This window comes from Micrasema longulum, unplaced genomic scaffold, assembly GCF_059751315.1.
Source record: "Micrasema longulum isolate JH-2025_06_02 unplaced genomic scaffold, ASM5975131v1 h1tg001269l, whole genome shotgun sequence".
In the NCBI taxonomy this organism is placed as follows: Eukaryota; Metazoa; Arthropoda; class Insecta; order Trichoptera; family Brachycentridae; genus Micrasema; species Micrasema longulum.
In genome coordinates this window covers 173,005-193,110 of record NW_028278456.1, presented here as the reverse complement: position 1 = coordinate 193,110, position 20,106 = coordinate 173,005, and the positions used below count along the sequence as shown (strand labels likewise).

General features: G+C 30.1%; 1 protein-coding gene across 1 annotated transcript in view; it reads left to right on the top strand.

The window, feature by feature from the left end:
* Window positions 1-3,879: 3,879 nt before the first annotated feature.
* Window positions 3,880-20,106, top strand: part of LOC148276129 (uncharacterized) — a 39,471-nt gene continuing 23,244 nt past the window's right edge. The window contains exon 1 of the mRNA XM_088234724.1: window positions 3,880-3,957. Within this exon, the coding sequence (XP_088090850.1) occupies window positions 3,880-3,957 (78 nt within the window). The remainder of the gene's footprint in view (window positions 3,958-20,106) is intronic.

The window sequence follows — 20,106 nt, the reverse complement described above, 5'->3', positions numbered from 1 at the left end:
ATCCTATTTGACAGGCTTGTAAACAGAAAAAAAAAACTTTCTGTTTATTTTCTTTTACCAATTTGTAAGTTTTGAGAAATATTTTAACATAGATTCGAGTGACGCTTGGGAAAACGGGCACGAAGTAGTGACGCAGTAGGGAATCTTACATTCTTTACAAACGCATTTATTATACATAATCTCATTATTTATTATATTGACGTTACATTTATAACTGGTTATAAAACGATATCAGCGGGTTTATGTTGAAATAAATAAATGAAGCAATTTTTCAATGCAGTATTCCCATAAGGCATACTTGCATTATGCAGCATTCAAATTCGCATTCCGGAATATTAAATGCGAATCCGGGCTGATCTCTTTATAGAAGCACTGTCATTTGTGAGGATGAAAGCAAAGAGATATAATATAAGAAGATCTCCCGTGTGTACTTGGTAAGCATGTTTGTCCACGGCATCCGATTTTAAGATCCGAATAAGGATGCACGACGGTTTCAATTTGTGATTCATACCTACGAATTATATTATATATATGTACGTTGAGAGCACCAACATTTACCTATAAAAGCTTAAATGTCTATTTGTCATACATTTTGAATTTTACAACCTTTGAGAAATTCACTTGATTGAGTGAAGAGTCTAGTGTAGAAGTCTACAAGTGTGTATGGCAAAGGTGATCACAAAATGAATGAACTTCGTAAAAGAAAAATAAATATCCCATTCCATCGATACTGAAGTTAAACGCTTACAAAATTATTATTTGAAAGAACAAGATTGTGATTTTGACTATATTTTTTAATCAAAATTAAAGCATCACAATATCAACAATAATTGAGTATGTCCAAATGTTTGCAGACAGGCTGGATTCCTTCCCTAGGTAGTTATTCCAATCTAAATATTGTTGCAACACATAGAGAAAACATTTTTAAAAAGGGAATATTGATTTGGTTCAGCCGGATGAACCTCATCCACGTAATAAAGGTTTCAGCTCCTTTACTTCACAAAAGTCGACAAAGGGAAGAATTGCGAAACTGTGGATGTTAAAACATGGGTAGAATGGTAAATGTTAAACAGTGTGTTAAGTAGCCACTTAAACCAACTAACGACAGGTCATAATTCCCGCAAATGCCTAGACTTCCATATTTCCTTTTCATATTTTTTTCCCTCATTGTTGCAACAAATTTAGACCGGAATCCCTAGGGGGGAAATCCAGCCTGTCTGCAAATATTTAAAAATTACTTTGTTTTACAAACCACTCATTGGCAACAACACATTTCTCTCTTCAGGATTATATTATAACTAAATGTACATATGTAAAAGTAACAGTGAACAGATTAGTGGGTGTCGATAATGATAGAAGAGGGGGTAATTGTGTTTATGGTGGGGATAGATTTTTTAGGGAAAATATTTCAAATAGGGCTTTGACTTTATTTAATTTATAAATTTGTTAAACTGCTTTTTTTATTTCAAGAATTTGATTTATCTAATTTATTTGTTTTATCTATTGTATTTTTAATGAAATTTCCCATATTGTTATTTGTGTAGAATGCTGCTCTTACATCACTGGGCAAGTCTTTTAAAATTTGGCTGCCTAAGTTGTTCATGTAAAAAAATCTCCAACATTGTTTATGGTCATTTAAATCTATGTTGTTTGAATCCAGATATTTACAATCAACGGTTTGTTTTTGTTTTTTGTTTAAAATATTTTATACTTTATTTGAGTTATACCCATTATTAAAAACGATCGTTTTGATAGTGATGAGTTTTATCAGAAAATCATTTTTTAACATTGGAATATTTAACAAATGGTGAATCATAAAGTGGCGTGTGGAGTGCTTATGGGTGGTTGGAAATTCGGAAGAGTTATGAATTATTATATCAGTGTATGTAGGTTTGCGGTTAATTTAAAATTCGTTTTTATTTCAAAAATATTTTGACTGTTAATTGAATTTTGGCAATAAAATGTTCTTCATAAAACAAAATAATCAATTTTATATATCACTTATTTGTTTATAAATTTGTATAAACCACTAAATTTTTTTAATTACACTTCGACCGGTTTCGAGGTTACTACCTCATCGTCAGGAATTTAACTAACTTATAATTACACGCGTTGCTATTTATGTAATAAAATATTGTATGAAAGAGACAGAAAATTGAAAGAAAGAAAGAGAAAGAAGATAAAATAAATCATAACAATCAATAAACAAATAAGTGTAAAATGTCATACCACAAAGTGAAAAATGTTTTTGATAACAATAATAAATTTTATATATCTTTAAAATATAACAATAATAGACAAAGTAAGTGCTACAAATATCCAGAATAGATCATTTTAACCTGTAATGAACTTTCAATGTAAATAAATGATTTTTTTTAATAGTGTTTGTTAAAATAACGACTGCTGATGTTTTTCACAATATTTATTTTATTTGAACTTAAAAAATCATTTTTATGACAAAAACGGGCTTTGTTGTTTTATTCACGCATAAAATAGCTTATTTCGATAATTTCTGCTTTTTTAACTTCAAAATAGCAAAAAATGGACTCTCTTCTTTTTTTCCCTAGGATAGAGAAATGTTATGGCCAATTTTCCCGTAATTTCTGTTTACAACACGCTCTTTCCGAACTCGGAAGAAACAATAGACAAACGCACAATAACTATTCGCATCTCGGTAGCCGGAACAATCAGAGATGGCTATTAAAACCGCAGTTCCAGGGACTCCATTCTACGACTGCACCAGATTACTCAACGTCAGATGAAGAATCACGGTGAGATGGTGATGTATTCATTATGGTCGCTGGCTAAGTAGGGGAGGCTGCTCCCATTCATCATAGCCCCACAATTATCAAGCCTCACCAACATCGCGTCTAGTGCTCGAAGAGTATGCTCCGAGCGCTTAATAACTTTAATGAGAGGGCGAACAGTACAATACTATTCACATTGCGTTGGATTTCCCATGGTAATTCATCAGTTGCTTCTTTATCAGTTGCCTTTCTTATGACTTCATCCTTCTATTGCATCGCTAGATTGTACCCTTGTTTATACTTAGTAAATTAAATGCAGCCAAGCCACTATTAACAATGTTTGAGTTGTTTTGCAAAAAACAACAAACATCAATGAGGAACTTAAGCCATTTTCTCAATTTTTTTTATCAGTCAAAAGACTATCAAACTAATCCAAAATATTCTTCCGTATATTTTTATGAATCGTATTCAACGCTAAGATATTTTAATGTTTTTAAATTACTTTATCTGTGACGTCACAAGTTCTCTTCGGTGAGTTGTGCTGATTGATTAGTTCGCTTCCCAGTAACTGGAACTCAATGACAACACTTTCTTATCGCTTAGTTACGGAGAACTTGTGACGTCATTTAAAGTATTTAAGTTTTATTAAAATCAATTCTGTATTTTTTTCATACATTTGCGAGAAACTTAGATTTACAATGAAATGCTCGATTTTTTAGCGTGCGTAAGAAAACGATTTTAATTTAATTTTCCGTAGCACTAAACTTCCTCACATGCAAAATTGCATGCAAAATTCAACCAAATCGCACTAAAATGAAACGTGTTTCAAAATAAAAGCGCTTTTGTATATACCTATTTATCATTTACCTTAAATGCGATTCCTGCATGCGATTTATTCAAACTGAAAACTATTTAACATTCACCATTCTGCCCATGTTTAAACATCCGCATTTATTTTTTTCATAAATTATTTCACCTATATACCAAGCAGCGCCAGAATATATTATATTTTTCGAAAATCAAACCAGCCGTGCTTCCACATTACCTTCTCTTAAATGTTCTTCATCCCTGTTGAGTTAATAAAAAACATGTTTTTTTCTGCATCTTTTATAATCTAAATCTTATTTTGCAGATGAACCAACAATGCAAAGTATGCGGCGAACCTGCGGCAGGATTTCACTTTGGAGCATTTACTTGCGAAGGATGCAAGGTAATACAAAAATATATATTTAGTTTTACATCCTTTTTTTACATGTCTCTGAATAAAAAAAAAAATAAAAAAAATTATAGACTGTTTGTTTACCAAACAATATAAGATGAATGACAATGATTTTAGCCATTATATTATTTAATTAGGACTCTTTATTTTTCATTGAAAAACACATTAGTGAATAGTGTACCTGTCTAGTTACCGGAATTAGAATTTCATTCTTCATAAAATATACATCTTTAAATTTTAAAGAAATATCCATTTTGATTTTCCTAAACGTGTATTTTATAAATAATTACTCTTCATTGAATCTAAAAGTACAATGATATTTTCATATGTTTTTTCAAATTCAGACAATATACTTAAATGTATCTAATTAAGAATGCATTAACTTTTAAGCCACTGTAAATGAGTGTATTCCCAAAGATACATTTCTTTACGATCAATATTTTCTTTGCAAAAGGTTAATGTTTTATCCATCCAAATATAATATCCAAATAAAATACAAAATGTTTTCATTATATGACGTAAGACGATTCTTTTACTTTAAGATACACAATATTAATTTGATGGTAACGTCGTTTTAGATTTTCGTATTGTTGAGATGGAATTTATTGCTTTTTAATTCTTGAGTCGACCAGCTAAAACGTCATATTTTCTCCAAATAATTACTCAAACGTTTGAGAGCAGATACGTTTTGGTCATATTTGTCTACTAATGAAGAAATATTAAAATAAATGTCAAGTGTCAACTTATTATTATGATCGTTATTGACTACAAATTGTTAATAATCTATCTTTGAGTTTACACGCGAATAACAAATTAACAATTATGCAACACGAGACAGAGATCCTTCACTATAACTAATCTATTATACAACTTGCATCTTCATTACATTAACAGTATATGTAATAACTTGGTTCAATGAGTGATACTAAACAATTCACAAAAATTAATAGAAACTGCAAAATTATCCATATTTTGACTAGATGTTTTTTAATGATTGTCCATAATATATAGGACGTATTACAAAAACGCTTCAAATTCCATTCGAAATTTTTAAATCTGCGCTACTTTATTTTATTTGAAACTTTTCTGTGCAATTGTAAAATTTATTGCCATGAAGAAATATTTTCAAACCAGTCAAATTATTAAGGCTGGTAATTTAATAGACACATTACGTCAACAAACATCTTTCTGTACAATATATTTATAAACTCTTCTAGTTATTGCTCGATCTTGCTCGTATCTTGTATAAAAATGTTATTTCATTCATTGATCGATATTTAAATTACGCCGATATTTAAATCAAAGCCAGTTGTAAAAAAGGACATTAACAAAAGTAATGAGTGCTCGGTATTTGATGGCCACAAAATTATTTTATGTTGTTAGCACACGTATTTTACTTAAAAACGAAAAATTACAAATAAATAAAAAAGAGATTGAAAATTAAGTCATTTCATTAGTAGGTAGAGTATAATTTGGCATTTTAAATAACTCTTGTGTGGCTGTGATGTCATACTATTTGACATAAGACACAAGACTTGATATATCTCTCTTTTTTTTAATGATGAATTCGTCTTTTTTGTAATCTTCAAATGGACATTTTCACACCCGATTTGGAAAGTTAAATTTGTATAACTATGCTCAATGTTAATACAAAAAAAATGTCCTTTCTACGCGAAGAATGAATGTCCGCTAATTCAGCAACACATCTATACAGATACCATATACAAGATAAAAGTTATGACAAGGAAGACAAAGACGCTATTCTGCGGCGAGTGTTGTCTAAAACAGATTCAGTCTTTATTCGGTTGATGACAGTGATGTAGAACGCACGCGCGTAACATAAGCGACGTGTTTCTGATTTTTAATTTATTTTGCTATAACAGGGCTAAATTATATGTTTATTTGCATAAATAATGGAAAAAAAACGATCAAACAGTACGTCTTCATGTTTTTTTTATGTCTGAACTTTAGAATATTCCGTCTTTTACTAGTGGTAACACAATGTTACATCACCGTGCGCAAAGATATTATTTACCACAGTCTTTTAAGAGATAAACATTAGTGACCTACATGGAAAAAATTGCGTAATAAACTAGTTATTGTTTGTTTTTAAGTATTTTACATGATTTTACATATCAATCAAGAAGAGTATTAATAGTAAGAATTTAGTAAAAAAAACGCCACCCGGTAGTTTTTAGTAAGTTAACAAACTTTAATGGTTGTGATCAAACCCTCCATAACTTCTTTATTAAATGGTCAGAAAGAAAAATTTTGCAAATGAGTGTTTCTAAACGAGTTTATTTTTTTAACTCTTTTGGAATATAAAATAAAATCACAGAAATAAATGTCTAATTCAAACGTCTTTTAAACTTAAACATTTTACAAATAACTCCTATTCATGTAAATTTACTAGGAATTTATGCTTGATGTTTTAATAATAATAAAAAGAGCAAATGTATTTATTTACACAATACAATCTATGTTAAAGTGGATGATTTTAACCTTTTTCATCGATTGTATTTTAGGTAGGAAATGGTTGTGAGTTCAAAAGCGAAATTATAACTGCAAGATGGCGACGAACAGACTGTTACGTCGCCGTAGGTCGATAACAAAACTAAAAGTTTTGTACTTTGATTCGAATGCAATTCAAAGTAAATCTTAAGACAATAAAAGTGCGTTGCATTTTTTGCTTCATTTATATGACCTTTATTTATGATACTATTTTACATCAATTCTTAATGGTGTAAAAAATATTTATTTAAGAAATTAGAATTTGAATTTATTTTATGCTTAAAAATCTCACGTAAAATAAAAAAGAAGAATTATAAATAAAAAGACAAAAAATATCAAAACCGGTACCATGAACATGTTATTCTTTAAAAATAACATTAAAAATCTCATGATTGCAAAACAATTCATCAAATTAAAAAAAATAAAAATAGAACTACTGATTTAAGTGTTAAGAGAAGTGTTAAGTTAATAAATAGAAGAGCTGTTAAACTCTCTATAGGTATCTATGAACAGTAAAATATTTATGTCCGTACTATGTGCACATTACATTCAGCAAACAAATTGCCTTAATAATAGGTGTAGTATCTGTGAGCATAATATTGATTGGGAATATACAAAATGATCTCTATCAGTATATTCGAATTAGATATACCTGAAATTAAAAATAGTTCGCAAAAAAAATTGCTGACAAAATTAAAGAGTGTTGTAGTCCAGAATTCTCGCTTGTAATAATGATGGATACAAGAATGAAAAACAAATATTAGGTTTAAATATAAGTTTTTAGCGTTTTTTTCCAAAATTAAAAATGAGCGAAAAAAGTCAAACGAAATGTTAAAGGTCATCATGTCTGTATCTGGGCGGACAAAGAGTACAGTTCTATGCATGAAATAGAACCAGAATCTTAGACGAGTGTTTTTGACTTGATGGCTACTCAGGAAAAAATCCTGAAAAATTAAATTAAATGAAGAAAATTCCACCTCGTAGGGTGTTCACCTACTCTGTTCAAGGTCCTTGATTCGATTTCGATTCATAGCAGGGCCAACATGAAATATTTATTCATAAGTTTGTTTGCACTGCGATATTTCACTGTTCTTAGATTTGTTCATTTTTTTATTTATTCATACAAATATACATATTACAAAAAAACAATAACGTATCTCTATACCGCCAAGAGCCTTGTATGAGTTTGGATACAATATAATGTAAAGCGGAAGCACGCGTATTATTAAAGAATACTAAAAGTAAAAAGTATTTCATGAGCATAAATTTTAATAAACATCTGAACGACACGCTTAGACAAAATTCAAACTTGTAAACTTGTCCTGAAAGTGGCTTTCGTTTTTGAGAACTCAATATGTTCATCCAGCGCATTGAACAGTCTTAGGGCCACAGAAGAGAAATTTCTTTTAGCAAAATACGTACGTGATTTTGGCATTTAATAATTCAAATTACAGTAAAACCTCGTACGAGCATTCTGCTAGGATCTACTCTTGTAATCTTGATACCTGAAGCGCTAGCCATGATCGAGACACTGCATCTATCTTTCCAATTCAGTACCCTATGCAAGAACGGATGCAGATAAGGGTTTGATGATGATCACATACACAGTGTTAACGAAAAGGCGGACTGTAAATGAAAATCGAATTTTATTCAGTTTTGTGATTGGGAAATATTTGAGAAAGGAATAGATACATGGAGTGGATACCTACCTTCAATATAATCTGAATGTTCTTCAATTTCTGGCACTGGATCACAAATAAACTTTAATATAACAATGTTTTTCTCGACGCGCGACGATTCCAACCACTTTTTTCCGATTTTATATAAAGTCAAAAATGTTGTTTTGTTTTTGTTCTAAATCCGAATCTTCTCATTTTGAATATCGTCTATCTTGATGTGAGGTAGGTACCATAAGGATGGGTCAAAGGAAGGATGGGAACGAAAGGTAATCGGCCAGGAATAGTATCGATAAATGCTGTTATTTACTTAACATGCAGCATCTGGTCAAAAATGGGATTTCTCTTTTGTTTTATAAACAATTTACTCCGATTTGAGACCTATAAAAATGTTTTAACTCTAGCTATGGAAATTGGCTCGCAGGATGCAATAACGCTACAACTTGCGCAGAATTAATAGACCGAATACTTGGTCGGTCTGACGGGAGATGTCGTGCTCCGCTGGCTGTTTATTGGTATTGTCCAATGAATAAACAATGCTCAGAGTCGGAAGCCTCCTGAATTTGCATTGTCGTTTCGTTTTCGCCCGCAATAAGTTTCCTTTTTACAAACAATGTTTTAATAATGAAAAAAACTATTGCATTTTTGCTACCGTCGAATTAGATACAATTCGTTTTTTGCATTTACACTGTATTGTGCCTAATTTTACTGTTTTTCGCAAATACGTCTGCAAAAAATTGTTAGAAAAAGAATTTAGTCTATAACAGTTTTTTCCTTAAACTTTTTGTGAGCATAATGTAAAATGTTTTTCAGGTGACGAACTTATAATTTATTTATTTATACATACAAAAATACATATAACACGAGTAAAAATTATTTTCATGCCCCACCTTGCTAAATAAAGTCGGGACTATAATACGCAATCATTTAAGTTATATAGATTTATATATAAATACAATTAAATAAAAATTATATACTCACTTACACATAAAATACGTCAAATTAAAGTATATTTTAAATAAAAACACAGAAAACATGAAGTCTGTTTAATATAGCATTACAAGTATACACTGTCCGAGAATTGTTGCTACAAAATGGTGGCACCTGTCATTCTTTCAGGCACCCTGAAGATGATGAGAGATAATAGTTCAGGGCACTCCCATATTGAATTTACAATTTTGAATATATTGAAAAGGTCTATAATTTTTCTTCGATCGTTAAGGTTTAACAAATTTAATGTTTTTAGTAAAAAATTGTAATTTAAAAATTCATGACTGATTCTTCGAAGTTTAAAATTTATATACCGTAATTATGAGGATTTTATTATTTAAAAAAAACGTTTTCCAAGTAATATAGCTTTTGCGCATATTTAAAGTACATATTTAGCTCTTTTTTGGTAATTTTAGATTTAGGTATATAATATTTTGTATGATAAAATTTATTTTATATTCTCTATTTTGTTTTTTCTTCTTCTTATAAACCTTGTTTAAATGTACGTAATACCATATTACATATTTTAAAAATATATATTTAAAGGTTTCCTGTATCGTCAACTAAAGAAAAAATAAAATAAAATAATTCAGGTGTACTTAAATTAAATCATAGACGTAATTAAAAACCACTGACGTTGTATTTATTTATATTTTTCATCTAACTAGATAATGATGTAATAACTTATATTTACATATAAATTATTAATTAATAAGTGAAATAAGTGTAAGTGTACCAAGTATTTTTTAAATTAATAACTAAAATGTAAATATAAGTTTTTACGTCATTACAATGGAATTTCATCTAGAATTTAAATTAAATAACTAGATAATGTTATAATCTATGAAGTTGATTTGTTATTATGGTATTGAATACGATATTATGGGCAATTAAAGAAATTTCTTAAAACGAAATAAAGCATTCGCATTATTTTCACTTATTTCGAAAACCATGGCAAGAACAAAACTCAATGAAGGCGATCTTTACTCTACTGATATTTGATTACGATTATAAATTTGGTTATTTTGCCTTAAAAATTTCAATCGGACTCCTTGAATAAATTAAGTTGAAAGTTTGTCGTTAGCCAATGCTATGCTTACTGACCCGGTGAAATTAATGTCAGTAAGTTCAGAATTAATATTGAAATAGATAACTGATTTCCAAATTTGTATGGCAATATCAATCAGAAATTAGGCTCGTGTCAGGTCAACCCTAGTTAAATAAATTTCATGCGTTTTGACACAAATTGCGTTTACCTTGTTTAACCAGTACATGCAAAACTAATTGATAATTAGATTTCATTTTATTTTTATTTATAAATAAAATTCTTTACGTTAGTGGAAAATTTTAACACCAAGTAAATTACTAGTTTTTTAAACATTTAATTCCCATAAATTGTGAATTCAAATTATTATATTAAAACATTATTAATTGATACTTCTATTTGTATGTGTATTCAATTTTTGTAAATATCTATAAAGGCATTTGTGATATTTACCCAAAATGTACTTCTCCTTTTGGCGTCATGCCCGTTTTCACGAGTTGACTCCATCATGTGCCACAAATCAAACTAATTGCCTGCCAATATATTTTAAGATCCTTTGCTTGCAAGATCAACTCCCCCACCCAGTCCAATTGCGTATGTATCTTATCCAAGAAAACTTTTTCCTACCCAGCCATCGTTTGCCTTCAACTTCTTCTTCAATAACAATCTATTCAACCTTGTATTTTGAGCCCCTTATATGTCTGAAATAGTAAATGTTACACAGTATGTAAAGCAGCCACTTAAATCAGCCTATTACAGGTCATAAACCCTATAAATTCCTAGACTACCATATTCCTTTCTCTAAAATGTTTTCCATCCCTATTGTGATTTTTTAATTAAAGCAATTTTTAGTTATACACATAACTAAAATGCGTTTTAATATGCAATTTTACTTAACACAATAACAGATAAAAAAAATTAAAATCTTTCACTAAAATTAATTAACGCACTCATTTAAGTAACAAGGCAAATAAACCGACCTTAAAAAAAATGATTTGTTATTAGTACTAAACGGGAATCAAATATGTACCCGTGTGCATGGACCCAACTGCGTTACTCATTTCACTACAAGCACAGGTGCTGCCAAATACTTTATTTTCTCTTTAAACATAAGAAAAAAAAAATCGCACTTAATCGTAGGATCTGGTTTACCCAGGAAAATAAATACTATTTATATGGTAAGTTGCATACAGTTTTCTTTTTTACGAGTATTACTGTTCCAGAATCAAAAACGTTTCCCGATATGGCTAACAATTAACGGATAACTAGATCTAAACAGACAGAATGTTGTGACTCACGGGTTCTCTGAACCGTTTCCGCTGTCGATTTCAGACTCCTTGAAGCAGGACGGTTTCGCAACCTATTTCCTGCATTTAGACTACGCTTGTATATGCCCAGTACTTATCTATTTTCTGCTCTAGATTGTCTATTTCTGCTCGTACGCAATACTACGGGATACGATCGCCTTATCCGCTGCGGTTTCAAGGACAGCTGATTCGCACATTGTTTACGTGAATTACCATTCAAAGATTACCGTCTGCCATTAGACTGTGCTCTACCATGTAACGGATTGTTCTCCAAAAAGATTTGTTGCTTTATATTAAAGAACGCGATTCACATCTCTACTCATGTAGTTGAAGACTCACGATTTAAAATGCAATCTTGGAAAAAAATCACATGGAGTTTCATGAATCAGAATGGTTCTGCATGAATGTCGTAAATTTCAACCTAGACCTGTAGTCTCTATACAAGTAATGGACTAGTATATTATTTTTGATTTACATTCCGTGTATAGTGGAAAATGAATGGGACCTGCAAAAAAATGTTTGATTTATTTGCCTATAAATTCTAAAATTTGTTTCAAATTCGAAGTAGGTGGAAACATGTTTATGTTAAAATTGTATCGTAAATCATAATAAGTCACCCTAAAATAAAAAATGTACTTCTTAGTAACCGGTTTAATCTAAATGTTTTTCGTTTTATGACATTTTAAATTAAATAAATTGGTCTGCGTATTCTCCTCCGCCCATTAGCAAGAATACATTTTCAAGTTCTGATTTAATTTGTGATAGTATTATTCTTTGGACACTTTTTAGTATTTTATTTTTATTGTTAAAATAAGCGTTGTCTTATTTTCTGCCGGTGAATGATAAAACAAGGCAGCGACATAAATATTATACGAGGATATATTAAATTATTATGAAAATAAAACTTTGTTATCAGTGTTACACAATTTTATTATTTTACAAGAACACAACTATAGTTTCAGGAGAGCACTCCTAGGAGTTTTATATCAGGGAGGGGAGTTTTATATCACCCGTCGATGGGAGGAGTGCTCTCCCGAAACTATAGTTGTGTTCTTGTAAAAGAATAAAATTGTGTAACACTGATAACAAAGTTTTATTTTCATAATAATTTATAATGAAGTGTTACGAAGTGAATGCCGGTTCAATTAAAAATAAAAGGATATATTATTTCATTATTTTTTTTATCAAAATTATAATATTTACATTATTTTTTTACGAATGAATTCGAGAAAGAACATTTTTTATTAAATAAAAGGTAGTTAAACTAACTTGAACAAAAAAAGTGTAAAAGTTAAAAAGTATTTTCAGGAGTGGGAACTCCAATAGGGGGGGTATTAGGTGAAATAATTCAGCCAGATGAATCTCACCCACAGCAATAATTATTTTAGTTCTATAACTTCGCAGAAATTAACAGATGGAAAAGTTTAGGAAATGTAGATATTTTAACTTAGGCAGAATTGTGAATGTCACACAATGTATAAAGTATCTCCAACCAGCTAACGACTATTTATATTCAGTGTAAATACCTTGAATTCCATATTCCCTTTTCAAAAATCGTTTACTTCTTTATCGCAATAAATTTCTCATAAAATATAAGCCAAAAAAGGTTGAATTTATATATTTTTATTGTTTTAAAATGTTAATATGCTTGTACTGTTTTTAGATATATTTTTAACGTATGATTTTTGCAGAGTTTGATTATAAATTAACGAATTTAATTTAAAAACTCTTCTCGTAATGGAAAAGCTAGAACGCTTACTTTTTATGGGTTCTCTCCCGACGCGACTACAAATATATGTTTTTTCGCGATATCTGATTCACCACAGTAATTTTGCCTTTTAATGTTTTGTATTCAAAAAAAATTTGGTGCTCATCAAAAATTTTTTTAAAGCATTTGATAATTATTGATGAACATAATTTAAATGGAATTTAAACAATAATAATAACAAAAATAATTCTATTAATTTTTATTCCAGCTCGATTGGGTGAGTAGTGCAATACTCAACCAGCCGTATAACCATTGTAAAGTATGAATAATCAGAAAAACACATATAAACAATAAAAAACAAATAAATTATTTAAGAGAAAACCAAAAAAGATTGTAAGATAATATAACTAAAACGAGAGGAACCAAAAAAAACTACAATAGGTAACAAAAAATAAAGAAGAATAGTAGTTAATCGTCCTACTTTAATGCTGCCACAACCTCAATTCCCAGCAATGTTCCACCAATTGGCTGATTATGATGTAAGGGCTTTTTTCTGGCCGCTCTCTGAGGTCTGTTATCCGGTGCCGCAGCAGTCCATCCCAGTGAGAAAGTCTAACAGCAGCAAACATCCACTCGCACCACAAAGTCGGAAAAGCTTATGTAGGGCTCTACATCCATTATCATAGCACACTTTCATATCCCTAATACAGCGTTGATTGTATTTACATCGCAGCTCACTGATATATTTAAGAAGGCTCTTTACACTTATGCATGTACAATATAAAAAATAAATAAAAATGACAATGTTTTGTCTTAAATTTGTAGTTGGACGCAAATACACCTTGAAATCTTAATCCATTGAACAGGATTTACTCAAAATGTATGCCAATGTCGCTTTTAAACAACAATGGCTTCTTAAAAAAACAAACAATGAACGGCTGAAAATGATATGCCGCTAATATTCTGAAAATGAGAGTGACTTTAATATACCTTCGTATCTTTTCTGCGCCATCTTAAAACTAACTCAAATTAAATAGGTACTATAAAATGCAGCCACTGTGAACAAACAGCTTTGTGGGAACGCGCGCGCAGGTATAACTATTATCCAAGTGGCTTTACAATATGTTTCATAAGGCCCAAGATATGTACCAGACTATTATAAAGTTATGCAACAACTTTAACAATAGTGATTCATGGTAACTTCGCTGATTCAAATTTTGGAAGCAATTTTTGTGACCTTGCTAATAGTCCGTTAAGTTGTTAAGTCGTTAAAATTCATGGCTACCAAATCGTCAACATTTAATACCTGCATTTTAAATTATATTTCATTGAAACGCTTATAAATACTTGCACATAACTTTTTCCCGGCGTTTCTATTAAAATTAAATTTAATGTCGGCATCACTTTTTTCGAATTTTGTGTTGCGCATATAAAAACATCTCGCATTTTTTCCACCAAGACATCGCATTTTTCTTGATTTTGTGTGACAAGGAATCTTCTAAAAGTCCAACACATTTACATTGTCTAGGTTTACTTGTTGCACTCACACTTCTGGCGTTATAGCTCGCAAAAGCGGTAGTTCTATCAAAACAAGATCTGCATCATGCTGGCCAATTAAACCATAATAATTTTCCCTTTTAAAGTTTAATTTGGGAGTGGAAAATGCTCTTTTTAATCTTGATGAAATAAAAGAACGCAAGCATACGATTCTTTTGGAAAAAAATATTCTTATTTTAAGTCGCTATCGGTTATCATTGATAGTGAAAGATTCTCAGAATGGGCAAAAATGCAACAGAAACTCATTCAGTAACATTATAATATTTATCTTATAAAAATTTAAATTTTGCCTTCTCGAATATTCTAGTAGTGCCTGCTGAAGGAGAAACATGGCCAGGATAAACTGATCTAAGTTCTTGCACGAAAGTTATTAAGAGTTATTCGTCAATAATATTTTTACTTTTTTTTACAAAGCTAAGATTAAAATTACTCCCGTTAAAAAACAGTCCTTAAATGTTTGGATAGTTATGTTTTTTTTTTTTATGTTTCTCTCTGTTATTCTTTGTTTTCTCAGCTTATTGTGGTCTAATATAAATTGCAAGAAATATTATTGCTTGAAATAGAGTTTACAGGCTGTAGGGTAGCGGATACAATTGCAACTGCTACCCTGTATGAGACCTTGTAGCTATCAGTTATCTGAGAAAGATTAATAAAATTTATGAGGGTTTTGATTTTAGATTTGATTTTTATCATATACATGACTGCAAGCTGATGAAACTAAATCTTGATTTATAAGTCGTACTTTTCCTTGGTATCTCTCTAACTATCAGAAAGATGCAATAAAACTGGAGAGTTCGACAAATTATTTTATTCTGTTTTTTTTTTCATGTTGATGATGTTGATTGAAGAGTTTTTGATTTTTTGAAGGAAAACTCTTTGCTTTGTTTTTCAAATACCTGCAACCTTAATTCATTTTTTTTTCTGATTTTAAAATAAATTTGGATATCATTTTAATAAAAATTGCACCATTTGTTTGACTCGCAAACTTTAAACCACGGAAATGGAGACTTGTTGCCATATTAAAATTATTTTTAAAGTAACTATAAAATATATTTCTGACGCCAGTGACTTGCAACAAATAATTTTTCATTTGGTTTCTCATCCATTACTAGTATCTGAAGATATCTTCATTAGTTGGTAAACTCTTCTCTTCTTTTGGAGTTTACTTTAAAAAGTAAGATTTTGTAACGAGTCTTGAATCTTTTTTTTCGAAGACATATTGATAAATTGTAAATTTAAAGTAAAATAAATCATTATTGTGACATAGATACTATTCAAAAATCCTTCATAAGGCAATCTTCTTTAATTATTTAGTATATTCAATTTTGGAATAAGTAAATACAATTTTTATATTTTTACATGGTTTGAATTGTTATGAACATGGCGTTTGCTAAAAAAAATGCAATATTTGAATAGAAAATAATTTTTGAAATATTGAGAAATTCTTTATTTTTTCTGAAGTTTGCCGGATTTTAGCAAACCAAAGACCAATAAAAAAATTATTTAAAAATGTTGTTCTTTTATATTTTCTAAAATGCAACTTTTGAGACCCATAACGTTTCTGAATTCGAAAGTTGAAAAAAATGATACTCCCTAATTCACAATCACGACGACATAAGAAATACACACTGCAACTAAAATCTACTGCTAAACAACGGACAGAAAATCTACAATAACCTACCACACAGACTGAAGTTAACGACGATACAGAGATTCAAGACTAAAATTAGAGACATTTTGAAACCTTCCTAAAACTTTTTACAATGTTTTTGCGTAATATAAATCTTAACAAGTTTCTCTACAAACAACAGATACATTTAAAAACAAAATTAAATCATGCGCAAATTGACAATATTCGATTTTATGTGACCATAAAAAAAATTACCATTGTCTCTGAACTTCATATTTGGAAATTCCTGACTAATGAACTGGACGATCTCAATATTAAAAACATTTACTGATTTTATGTTTATTAATTTGTCTAACTCACTTTTCAGCAGTCTTTTAATTAAGTTAAAAATAATGACGGACGTTAATCTCTGTTGGGACTTAAGAAAAATACGTAATTTAGGGTATAAACAAAAGCAAAAGATTGACTCGTATCGTGACGTCCTCGCCAACAGAGAAAAATGCAGCGAAGCAGTTACCTGTAACGGTCGTTATACACCAGTTGGCGGGAAAATGGTTTCACTCTCAACAAAATGGCAGATTTTCCTGATAATTATTTACTTTGACCTACTATTACACTTAACGTAATATTCCTAAAAAAATAGATTCTCTTTATCCAGTTGTTAATTATTTAGACAGCGCATAAATTAATGAAAATATATACTCCCCGATAACAATGACAAGATAAAAGATTTGCCAATGTTTTTCAGTATAATGACAGGAGACTGCTGCGAGATATTGCCTTGATTTATATACTATTAAGCGTGTTGTTCAGATGTTTATTGAAATACAATGTTTGTGTAATCATTTTTAATTTTTACTTTTGCCATATTTAATAATGTGTATGCTTCCGCTTTCCATTATATCGTAGTAAAATTAACTCGAATCTCTTATCTAAAAATATCAGTTATTGTATACTCGTATATTGTATTTTTAGTTTACTTTCTCAGTTAAACAGCATCTACGAGTATCATGTTATAAATGACAAGTATACAAATTTACAACAGATATTTTTATATTCTACAACAATAAACAGTTAAACAGTATCTATCGTATTATGGGTAACAACCATACAAATTTAGCTTTAAAAAAAAATAGTCAGCAACCATTTCTACCGCGACTTTACTACTACCCTCAAAATATTTTTTCCGTTATGCTTAGCAGAGAGAACAAACCACCGCACATGTCTATCCTGACATACATTCCTAGCTCCTTCCACATTCATACATGTTCTCATACATGCTTTTCGGTTGTGTCTGCTTTTGTCATGACTGGAGAGGAAATTGTGGTTTATCAGATCATGCCACGTCTTTCTTGGTCGTCCTTGTCATACGTTATCATTCATTATCGTCGTATATAATTATATCTGTTTTACCATTATTTTGTCATCCATTTTTTCTACATGAATAAACCATATTAGAGACTTTTTCTTAATCGTATCAACTATACATGTCTCAGATTAGTACCCTTCCTTTAATTTCGTCATTCATAACCCTGTCATACCAATCCTTTATATGTCAAATAACATATTAAATTAAAAAAAGTATAACAACTTTGAACAAAATTTTGTTCAGTTTTCGTTATATGTAAAATTGTGTTTTTAAAATATCGACTGCACAATACGTTATCAGCGCTGAAAATATCACTCAAAATACAAAATAAAACAGAATATATACTACTAAAAAACTAAAATAGTACGAATATTTTCTTAACGTTTCCTTACTATTTTTTCACATTTTTATCTATCTTTGTCCATTTTTACATTTTTTTTAAGTTAAAAAAGCAGTTACTGTTAATCTCTGTTGAAACCTCAAAAGAAAACATCATTTATGCCAATTTTTCCGAAGGCCATTCTTTTCAATTTATATTACTTTACTTGAATTTTGCATTGTTTAAGTTGAGGAAACCTATTATTAGTTGGTTGTCATTTTTAGTTAGAAGTAATTCCAATATTTAACCTCTGTTTGAGGCACCATTTGACATGTAACTCGTACAAAAAATCACAATTTGATGCGGAGATTGTAAGATGTAGTAACTAACTACAGTGTTGACGTACATATTATATATATCTTTCTATCCGATTTAATATACTTACATACTACACTATTAGTATTAGAGTGGCATATACTATTTCCTAATTTGATTCTGAGCATTTATACCAGCAATCCAAGTAAGGTATAAATTATACACCCGCAACACGTCGAAATTTAGATACTCGTTTGTATTTCTTACATATTATTATAAAATAAAAAGTTTATTCTTGGTTTTACACACAATACTACATAATAAGTATTACGAAGTGAGTTCCGATTCGATCAATAAAATTAATTCTAACATACTATAAATGTTTAATAAAGTAGGTACGCTGTAAACACGAATCGAATTAACGATCACGAATATTTTCAATCAATAATTTATTTCCTCGCTAAATTGTCTGTGGTTAGTAATCAAAGATTTTTTTTCCTTAAGTAATTGAACAAACATCGAATTGTGCTGCATGGCACTTTTTATTTCATTGAAAGAAATCAAAAATGTTTTTTTTTCTCAATTCACTATAATTTTACAACTGTGTCATGGTTAAATGCGTTTGTCCCATTCAAATCTCTTTATAATAGTGCCGCTGTGACGTATGTTGTCACACAGAGGTACGTGTGTATGAAGGAACATTATAATATGTGAGTCCGTAATCGTTTGTGACATCAAACACTTACGCAAAACACGCGTATCGAAACGGTGCGGTGGTGACTCGGGATTACTGAGGCGATTTACTTCTGCTAAACTTGTGACACTCCACGAATGTTCCTCAAACTGTAAAATTAACCAAAAATTCTAATAAATTAATCACAAACTATCAAGCAGGTTTCACGGGCTAATACTGAAATACCAAACCATAAAAAACTATTAGACATTTCACAAAAGTGGCATATTTTTTGTTGATTTATATAAGGGTCACTAGGTGGTTTCATTGAATTCAATTTATAACATAGCTAAATTTGTTGCAAGAGAAGGGAAAGATTTTTGATAAAGGAAAATGGAAGTCTAGGCATTTAAAGGGCTTATGACCTGTCGTTGGCTGGTTTGAGTGGCCACTTTACACATTTGATACTATCACTCCCTCTCACTTCTGTTCAATGTACTTCATAGTCCTAACGCTCCTATATACCTGCGTGAAAAATTTCAACGCATATCAGTTCATGGTTTACCTCTTCGTTCTCATTCTCAAGGCACTCTCTTAATACCCATACACAATTCATCTTTCTTCTCTAACTCATATAGTGTCCATGCGGCTTGACTGTGGAATCATCTCCCATCCACCATCAAAGATGTTACTACATTATCTCTGTTTAAATCACGTCTGAAGAAACATCTCCTTTCTCTTCCTTAATCTCTCCTCCATTCCTTTTTCCTCTTTCCTCTTTTTTCCTTTTTCCCATTGAGTAATAGTTTTGATTTAAGGTAATTTATAAACAAATACGTTTATTTATATTTTTATATATTTTTAACTTTTTAATCTTTTTTTTTCTTCTATTGAATATGTTCTGTAACTTGAAATATAAAAATAAAACTTTTATTTTATTGGTTGGTTGGAAGAAATTGCCATTTGGCAATAAGCCCGCCAATGTACAAATAACATTATGTACAAAAAGTTAAATAAATAAATAAAATAAAATTGTGCAA